The 10,601-nt window shown below is 34.6% G+C and overlaps 1 protein-coding gene across 1 annotated transcript in view; it reads right to left on the bottom strand.

Annotated features, from left to right (window-relative positions):
* PTPRD (protein tyrosine phosphatase, receptor type, D) overlaps window positions 1–10,601 on the bottom strand; it is a 300,216-nt gene that overhangs the window by 29,763 nt on the left and 259,852 nt on the right. The window contains exons 29-30 of the mRNA XM_010001485.1: window positions 9,038–9,157; window positions 8,258–8,412 (exon numbers count right to left, since the gene is read on the bottom strand). Coding sequence (XP_009999787.1) covers window positions 8,258–8,412; window positions 9,038–9,157 — 275 coding nt within the window. The remainder of the gene's footprint in view (window positions 1–8,257; window positions 8,413–9,037; window positions 9,158–10,601) is intronic.

Raw genomic sequence — 10,601 nt, forward strand, 5'->3', positions numbered from 1 at the left:
AATCCAAGTCAGTGCTCAGAAACCCCACTAGACAACTTAGCAAGAAAACATGGCACAATTCTGGAACTATTTTTGCTGCCTTACCTATTACTAAGAAAAATAATTAAAAAGGCTGGGGAATATTGACAGTTACTAAGGCTACAGAAAAAGAGTATGTCACAAACAAGGGAGCAAAGACAGCCAGCATAAAGACTAAGGAAGTGAGGATTCCCTGCCATCTCCCTCCATGATAAGCAGTGAAGGAGATTAGGATATTTCTCTGTCCTAGTTTGCAATGACGAATGAATGCAAGGGAAAGCTGTAGACATGTAAAACAAGAAACAGTGTTAAATAATGTTCTTTTTCCCCCTTTAGCCAAAGTCATTTAGTGAAATGAAGAGACATACTTAAAATAACAATAAATAGGTATTTTCTAACATGATGTATGAAATTACTTGTCATAGAATAACACTTTGACAATGGAAAAGACAAAGCTGAGGATGTCTGGTTTTATTTGTTACGTGTGTCCAATTATGAATATGAACATTAAAGTAGCTAAAAGAATAACAGGGTGAAAGAATTGAAATCCTCATGAAGTAGGGCTAGTTAATAACTACTTCCTGCTGGGGAGAAACCTTTACTGAAATATTGTTGACATTGGAGTTTTATACTTTTCCCTTACAGTTTCTACATTTGCCACTGTTACAGAATACTGGCCTAGACAGACCACTGATTCTATCAAGTAACGGCTATGTCCCTTTAAAGATTTCTGACTTACATCAGAAACAAAATCTTGCCCTATACCATCACAGCAGCTTTTTTGGATTTCAAAAGATAATCCACTCCTGAGTCACAGCAGTGGGGGTATAATCCCCTTAACCTTAGGCTAACTGCCAACCAAAAATGGCTTTACACATGTAGCACCTATTTAATAAAAAAGACCACAAGTAGGCATTTTCCATTATTTGAACCTGTATGAAAAGTATTGCTACTATTTGTTATTTGTATACTTTTGTATTTAAATAATGGTTTCATGCTTCTAAACAATGGAAGCACATATTGTACATAGAGTAGCTTCAGTTCTGGTTTTAGGAAAGTCTTGTTTGCTGTGTAGAACTGGTTTCTCATTTAAGACTGAATTTAAATCCATCAGCATCAGTTTGCTCATATTTGACACCTCATGAAGGATTTCTAGACACTATTTGTGTCAAATGGTATTTTCCCATTCAAAGTAAAAATATCAAGTAACCCGAGCCATTCTTTAAGGACCCTACACACTGTCACATAAACTACTCTATGTTAGTCCTTGCCATCTTCAGTCTAAAACAACCAGGGTCTTCAACTGTGAAGCTTTTGGGATCTAAATTTTTACAGTGTTGAAAGTTTTTATGGTGAGAATATGAAGGCAAGTCCCAGCTCCTGTTCCTCTGTGGTGCCACACATTACACAAGTGATTATCAAGTAGTGTCTTGCTATGCCAACAACCCTTCAATCAGTGTGCCAGTGAGACATCAGTCTGTGTTTCTGCCAGCTAGCATTTATCAACCCTTTTTCTAGACTCATTTTCCAGTATATTCTACAATTCCAAAAACTAAATTAAGACAAAACAACCATCCAAAAATTTCTAAATTAAGAGAATCTAGTTCCAGTTACTTTAACAGAGATCAAGTTTCCAAGACACAAAGTTCTGAAAGCCTTGGTATATTTGTATATGTAGAAATGAAATAACTCCCAGCCAGTTACTCTGACTGCATGGTCAATACAAATGGAATACAATGAAAAACATAGACATTTACTCATTGCTGTATTCTTATATTAAGAAGATGTAAACATCTTAAGCAGAGTCACCAACTATGCATTGTTTTGAGAGGAGAATCTAACAACCGCCTTACTCCTCTCCCTTTGCTTTTTATTTGTGAACAAAGACTGTGAAAAAAAATGTTGTCTTAATGAGATATATTGGACCTACAGCTAACAGCTAGAAAGGAAATAGTGTTGCAGTGTTTTGGAACATGGATTGCACTCACCACAGTCTTAGATATAGTAGCAGGTCAATAGCTGCTGGATAAAGACAGGTGAAAAGCAGCAAAAGTTTAGAATATTTGTTATAATAAAATACTTGTCATACTAGAATGCCTTTACTATCTTTTCCTCTTGAGAGCTTTCAGCTGTACATGGAAGTTAAGAAAGATTCTGAGAGAAGGGATGAGGAAGCTTTTAGTGTTTTTCCATCTCCTTGGAGAGATTTCTGAATATATATTGGGGTGAATTTCTTCCCCTCACTGATGAAAAGCACAGGTAGTCATCTGCAGCCTACTCACTGCCAGGATTAGAAAATGAGCAGCTGTGAGGCGTGTGGCAAAAGTGGTAGCTAAGTTCAAAAAACACAGAGGTGAAGTAAAACAATTATCTGAAGAATAGAAAAAGATAGATAGATAGATAGATAGATAGATAGATAGATAGATAGATAGATAGATAGATAGATAGATAGATAGATAGATAGATAGATAGATAGATAGATAGATAGATAGATAGATAGATAGATAGATAGATAGATAGATGATAGATAGATAGATTTTTTTATTCTGAAAAACTAAACAAAAAATTAAGTATTCTGCTCTAAGAAATGGAAGATCACATGTTGTTCTGCTATTTTTTGAAATTTCTTTTTGAAAATTAACTTTACTGGGCTAACTCCTTTTGTTAGTATACTCAGACAGAAGTTTACTTAAAACAGTCACATTCTTCCGAATACTGAAGCTTTTCTGTTTGTAATGGCAGCACTACCTGTCAAAACTTCCCGAAGTACCTTGCACTTGTTAAGCTTTTATGAAGTGTTACTGAATCAACTACTAAAGTTTCTGTGATGTTTTGAAAACACAGTGGCATAAAGCTCCAAACACCCTCCAGTGTGATTTTATTGTGATCTGATTAGCACCTGTTTGCCTGCACTAATCCAATTTCAAACAAAAATGTGTGCTTTCCCCACTATCATTGGACCACACATTACAGCCTATCCAATGAAGTATCCTAGGGTTTAAGCCTGTACTTTTTCATTAAAGAAACCCTTTTTTCTAGATCAGTTCTGCAAATTAGAGGAAGTCATGCAGAGACACCAGTTGGATTGTAGCATTACTCAACTTCCATGCAAAGGGATTGAAAGGATACCATCTTAAAATCTGTATGTAAATGAAAAAGCATCCACCTGCATCCTGTATTTCAACCACCACAGAAAAATCTTCAGACAAGTTATTTTTAAAAATCCAAGTCAAGATTTGAACTCACATTATGAAAAGTGGCTACAAACAGAATAGGATTGCTACATTCATTTTGTGTTTTGTTTTTTTCTTTCTCTTTTGTTTTGTTTTGTTTGTTGTTTTATTTTTGGGGTTGTGGGTTTTTTTGTTGTTTTATTTTAGCATCAAGCTTTAGTTTTGATCTAGATGCTTTTCTCCACCAACTATCACACTGAAAATAAAGATACTGCTTTAGGAGACTGTAATTCAAGCACAGACCACTGAACACGGCAGTCTATAAAAATGTATTTATGAATTTAACTTTACCTTGATTTGGGCTTTGCTAAACTACCTTTCCTGATGGATATAGACAGAAAACTATAGACTTTTAAATGGAAAAGTAGCATTTTGTGCCACGGCTAACTACTACTATACTACTATACCTTTTTCATACAGGTAGTCTTACCAGAGTATCTGGTTACAGAAATAAAAATTAGAATTTTAGATTAGGTCTTGATGTTTGGTGTTTCAACAATGATCTATGATTTCTAATTAAAAATAACACTGCTTTACATAGATTTTAATTAACTCTTCAGTTTAATAATCTGCTAACTTTTCTACACTAGTAGTAACTTTGCCTGGTGGAATGTACATATGACATTCCTCAACCTGTTTTTTATTTCTGTATTAGATTAAAATTCAATACTGCACAGGTAACCAAATTGTTAGTTATCAAAAGTAGATGTGTAAATTACATGCAAAGATGTAAATTACATGCAAAGATGTCTATTGCATGGACATTAGTAACAAATAATTACTGGTGTCATCATAAATGCTGATAATATAATTCTGTATTTTTCTTGGTTTTAATGACACAGAAGTTGTTATGAAGACTTTCACTTGCATTTGTTTGACATGCATTTATCAGAATATGTCTTATAAAGTCTAGTAATTTTGAATCGTAATACTGACTTATATTACATTCACAGTTTATTTTACTAGTTAATAATGTACATTTTTTATCACCAGTGTTATGTGAATAGAATACATTTAAATGTTTACAAGGTGGGCTCTTCAGTTGTCACTTGTTTTCACCTTACAGATGAAGCACGACGTAAATTATTACATAAATTCTTCATACACTCAACAACCATTTCCTACGAACAGGTTATTAAACTATCTTATAATCTACTAAGGTTTTGATGCAAAGTGGTCTGGGCTACACTCATGAACTGAATACCCAACTGTCTTGACTCTCTATAGAATATATAGCCATATGTCAAAATTATGAAGGAAATTGGAAAAACCTCTTAATCTCAAATACGAAGTGGACTGAAAGACAACTATTGGTCAATATTAATGCAGATGTGAAGCATGCAGTCAGGAAAAGCGTGGGCTAACTCTTTCACTTATAATTCCTACTTATAAATACAGAATAAATAGGAAATTATTCACTCCGGTTGCTTTTACTTGGTGTTGACCTGAATCAAAAGTGAAAAGGAGATCAGCTTTTGAGTGATAAGGAACTGCCGATAGTATCTGTGAATTTAGCTTATATAGCTTCTCTGTGTACTTAGTTGTCTGGTAGCTTTTCAGTATTTTATGGGTTAACAACTTTGCAGAAAGATGCTTTCATAGCTTCTTCATACCTGCTCTTTCTCTTTACCAAATATATTTAGGAATGTAAACCCTCTTTTATTTATATTTCTATAACACATCATTATTATGATTTCCTGAGCTCTGACAGTTTTTTAGGTGCTGAAAGAAAAAAAACAACAACTATCAGTGCTGTCACAGTTTATCTTACACCCCTTATTATGAAACCCATGTCCCTGCTGTGAAGTAAACTGCGATTATTCCTTCAGTGGGATACCTTGTAAAAGCACTGCCTACCATACGCAAATGATACAAGTTATGGTCTTGTATCATATTTTTTTGGTATTGTATTGTGCTACTGGAGAAAAAAGAAATATTTTTAATATCTGAATGATGGTACTACATGAGCTTTAATATAAAGGGACTTAGGAGACTCCCTAACACTCCTTGAAAATGGGGAGACAGGGACTGATAAGACAGACAACAAGGAAAAAGGAGTTATTTAAAATACTCCAGAGGTGGAATAGGAGCCAGCAAAGTAAGAAATTAAAAGCAAGAAGCTTGTCAAAAACCAGGTAAAATATCTCAGTGGAGAAGGCAGTGCAAGTTGATGCATCACAAAAACAATGCTACAATTAGAGTTATGATCTTACTACAGAGAAAATACTAAGATATGTAAGAACATATTTCACATTGAAATGGTTCAGCAATATGGTAAAAAAAAACCCACAACAAACAAAACAATTTGTCTGAGAAAACAGCGGAATTGAAGGACAGAAATATAATATAATTACAGGAATCCACGGAATAAAGAGCAGTCCAGATACTGCAGAGAAAAAAATTGATAAAAAGTGATAAAAAGTGATAAAAAGACTGAGGATGAGACACAATGGCAAGAATGACATGGAGAAACGGAGAAAGGAAAAGAGAAATGGAGTCTACAAACTGAGAAACAGAGAAGAGAAGAAAAATCTGAAAGTAGGTTCTAAGAAAAATAGATAACATGCAAAACTTGACTAATTTTCTCTTTCAACATAAAATTAATTTCTTTCTGAGCTTGAAATGAAATGTTTAGGCATGTACAGTACTTTCATTTCAAACTAAATGTGAAAGTTTTTCATGCTGCCAAATGAAAGGCATGTCTTTTACCTTAGAAAAATTGTGCAGATGCTCTGTTGTTCTTCCATTATTTTTGTTTTGTTTTGTTTTTTTTCCCAACATAATAATGTTAAATTCAAAATTATGAGAAAATACAAATCTCAGAATACAATGTTGCTACAATATACATGAAAAGAGACACCCACATTTACTTTGTTACTGTAAGAAATACTTTAGTAACTTATTCTTCCTGGCCTATCAGTTAGATACGAGGCACATTAACATTCATGAGTTAATGAGTACAATCACAAACTTCAGATTGGCACATAAAATTTTTAAATACAGAGACATAAGTTTATACATTTTCAAGAAATCTAGTTTCATTAATTCTGCTCATAGACAAATTGTTGAGAGTGGGATTTAAAAGGCTTGCTAAAAGAACTGAAGATTTGGGAGTTGGATTTGTAGAGGATAGGTTGGTATGAAATGCCTAAAATATTAATGTTTCAAGAAGCTATAAATAAGACAAAGAGCTTAAACAAATTTACTTCCACAATATACATATTGTACAGTATCTATAAATAAATCAATCAGATAAAAGGAAAAAAAGTCCCTCAAGAGATATCAAGTCATGCTACCTAACTTGATCACTGCTTTCACTGAAATTCGCATGCATAACCAATAACAAAGAGAAAATGACTTTGCAGTTCATCAGGACCACTAAGTGATAATCAGATTTGTATTTTATTTCATTTTTTCCAATGACTTGCTGTATGACCTCTAACAACTAATTTAATTTGTGTATTTTTTAATTGAGATATCTAAGTAATTATACTAATTTAGCTTTCCCACAGTGGGAGGATTGATTTCTTCTATTAATGTTGGTTTTGATTTTGAATATAACACCTTAACTGTGGAGCACCTTAAGAGGTATGCTCTATATGGATGATATATGGATGATATGGCTGAGGCAATATATATTTCTAGGCTATATTCAAATTATTTTAAATTCCTGTAAACACACATACAAAAAGATTTGGCTCTTTTCTAGAAATATTCATCAAACTGTATAAATAGATTTGTCTTATTATTTACAAATACTCCACATTCCTAGTCCTAGTGTTTCAATAAACATTAAATGTCTATAATCTTCCATGTTCTCTGACCTTTTCTAAACATTCTGTGCCTTTTAGCATTGAAGTCCTGTTTATTTTGTTTTGCTGTTAAATTTATTTTCATGCCTCATTTACACAAGCCTCTTTTATTAACTTCAAAAACGTTCAAATAACCATCTTCCATGGCTGGTTTACCAATATGTAAGAAGCCAGAATTAGACAGAAGGGGTGGTACACTGTAATCCTTATAATTCCTACTCCTCAGTTTCCAAATGGCAAAATCAAGACTGGTTATCAAATATGCTAGGCATTTGTAGCTTCAGTGAACAGGGGTAGTAGGTCTCAGCCTTACTAACCAAAGGTATCCCAAAATGAATTTGACAGGAATCACTGACTTTAGTAATTTGTTTTGAAAGGGGGAACACAGTAAGCTATGTAAAGTATAAAAATATATCCCTGGAATGAGTGGGGTCTATCTTGCAGCTTGATTACATTAGAACTGGCACATATGTTCTGATTATGTTCTTATCAGTGCGAATGTAAGGCTTTTAAAAAATCTGCTCTTCTCAAAGATTTCCAAAGAATCCCCATCTCTTCCTCTTAATTTCCTTACTCACTGAACTGTTTTTCTGTTAAGAATTAATGAATTAATTAATACCTTATACAGCCTGAAGAGGTTTATTACCAGTATGGAGCACTCATTTCCCTGGAACTGACATCAGCCTTCTCCCCAGGTACCTCCTTTGCAGCTCCAGTTTCTCATAGTCTTAAGCTGAGGGTTTAACCTTGAATTCAGATTAAGGTTTCTACCCGTTTCCAGTAAAAAACTCCCTTTATCTGTTTTAATTTTCATTATTTTTAATTTCATACACAATATAAGTAATAATTTCAAAACCTGTTTCATTGCCCAAAACACACTTCTTCAATATTAATATTCTTAAATCAACACTATCCTCTTTTTTTTCATGCCACCTTTTAAATATTCTCTCTGCAGACATTCTCCCTGTAGACCTTTAGATATGCTAAAATTAATTCTTCTTGCACAGATCAAAGAAAATAATTCTGGCCCATCCAAGTTGGCAGTGCCACATTCAGGTCCCAAATTTGCAATGCAACCATTTTTCTCTCTGACAGACTCAGATGGCTGTTTCAAAGAAACGACGGCTTTAACTGCAGTAAAACAGAAAGCAGTAATCTTGACACCAGATGCTTTGAAAGAAATTCTGGGCTCACCTGCAATGTACAACCATAGGTCCAGCATCAGGTGGGTTGCAGGTCTTGACTCGTCGCAGAAAAGCTAAGAATGGTGTTGGGTGTTCTGGGACACCGTGGTCAGGCCAGGCAGTGAACTGGAATTGTCTCACTTCTCTTTTCTCACTTGAACCATTCTATGAAATTAAAAAGACTTCATGACAGAACTGGTATATGATGTGATATTCACTCTTCTCAATTAAACAACTGCAGAAGCATATATGTCATGAAGTGTATTTAAATCACATTTGGGGACACAGAGGAATAGAACTTAGGCTTTGGAGGGAAATGTTTCTTATAGTGTAAATGGCATGATTCAGAAATTGCAAGAGCTTGAACTGTACTGCAGAGTAACGCATCGTAACAGGTGCCAGAGCTTTATCTAGTATTTCATTCATTTAAATGGTTTTTCATAGCAAAAGCTTTGTATTAACTCACAAAATTTGATGTTTTGAAAAAAAAAATATACTCTTTCTGTAGAAGTTTCATAGGTCAGTGCTGCTAGGAGGAAATGAGGGAGGAAAGTGGAAGGAGGGAAAGACAATAATGGGAGTTGGGAAATTTGGGAGAAATTCAGGCAGGGAAGGCAGGAAGCAAAACAAAGGGAGGAAGGCAGGATGTCAGGAGAGAGACATGGAAGCAAGGAAGAGGGGGAGGGAAGCAGATGAAAGGGAGAAGAGAAAGGGAGAAGGAAAGGGAAGGAGAACAGTTGCCTACATTTAAACTTGAAAATACATTGTAAGTATATGTAAGTACATATACCTTGTAAAGTGCAAATGTACGAACACAGTACGTAGCCAATTCAACTGTGTCTAAAAGGGTTACTTGGATTAGTCCATAAGTTTCTGTGCCTCTGCTTGGCCAGTATTGATCACACTTCACCTGCAGTGAAAAATACATAATTATTTAATACATTTAAAACTGACATTGATTACATATCTGAGTGTACAGCATTGTAGATTTTCAAAGTAAGTGCAGTTAGACTGTTCAATAGCTACCAAGGTTCCAATACAAAAAAAATCATTTTATAATTCACAAGAAATGTTCTTCTTGTAGTAAGTCTTACAATATCTTCTTCCATAATGTGTATTTGTAAATTCAGTGTGGCAGATGACAAAGAAACACTGGGAAGTATAGATACACTGAAGAAAAAAAAACTTATAGTAGCTAAAAATATGGCTTATATCTTCAGCAACTCACCTTTCACAGTACAAAATCTAAACCCAGAACTAATCCAATAAATGCAGACAATTTTAAAAATATTTGCCATATTTCACCTATTTCACATTAACCTCCAAACATCTAAACTGTTGTTTGGATGTTCATATATAGTATGTATGGAAATATCTCAGTAAAAACTTGAACTTTTTGAGAATTAATTTTAGTACACAGATAATGAAAGAGCAGCAAAAGCTACTAAGTTCATTCTGAGAAAATAAAATTTCTCTTATCAATTTTATGAAGCATATATTGAAATTTTTTTCACAGGCATTTAAAAAACATACTTTGACAGAGAGAGCTTATCCATCACATTTTAAGACATACAACATTTCCATCAGAGAAATCTCATTTACAAGATACCATAGTTTAGAATATTTTTAGCTGAAATAATTCTGTATAAGATCACACCACATACGAGAACCATATGTTTATCATATTTGCTGAGGTTGAATAATTTTTTGGTTAAAAATGGTACTTATAGTGAAAGGTATTTTGAAAAAAACAAACGCCTAAAACTATCAGAAAACATGATGCAAAGTAGCATGTAGGTAAAATAATTGTAAATATTTTGCTTTCAGTGATGGATAGGTGAAACTGAGTCTGGCATTCAGAATTTACAGTGTTTGTCTCGAACAATCCAAGAGATAAGTGCAAGATATCTGCTGTGTGTCTTGTGACATCTGAGAAAGAACATCTGTTGATGGACTCTTAGGGAGCAGGATGCTCCCCTGCAATAAATTAAACCTGTGGTGTCAGTCGTCTCATCCTCCCCTTCGTTATGCAGAGATCTCAGCAATTATCCCAGAAAGGACTATCTGCAGGCCTTGACTCGGGGCCATACCTACCCCCCCTTCCTATCTCAGAGGAGCACGGAGAAGATAGGAGTTTTTCCTTACTCCGGAAAGAAAAGTGGGGGGGCAGTGGGCAAGAACTGTATAAAAGTCTGGGACTCTATGGGTGCATTTGAAGTACTTTTCCACCAGGAACCACTTCCCCACCGACGACATCGCTGCACCGTGGGTGGTAACTATGCTCTCTCGCTTGCTGCCCTCTATCTCTCTGCTTTCTCCTCTCTGTTCTGTCTCTGTTTTCCTGCCTGTCCTAT

Source organism: Chaetura pelagica, unplaced genomic scaffold (assembly GCF_000747805.2).
Source record: "Chaetura pelagica isolate M959 unplaced genomic scaffold, ChaPel_1.0 scaffold327, whole genome shotgun sequence".
In the NCBI taxonomy this organism is placed as follows: Eukaryota; Metazoa; Chordata; class Aves; order Apodiformes; family Apodidae; genus Chaetura; species Chaetura pelagica.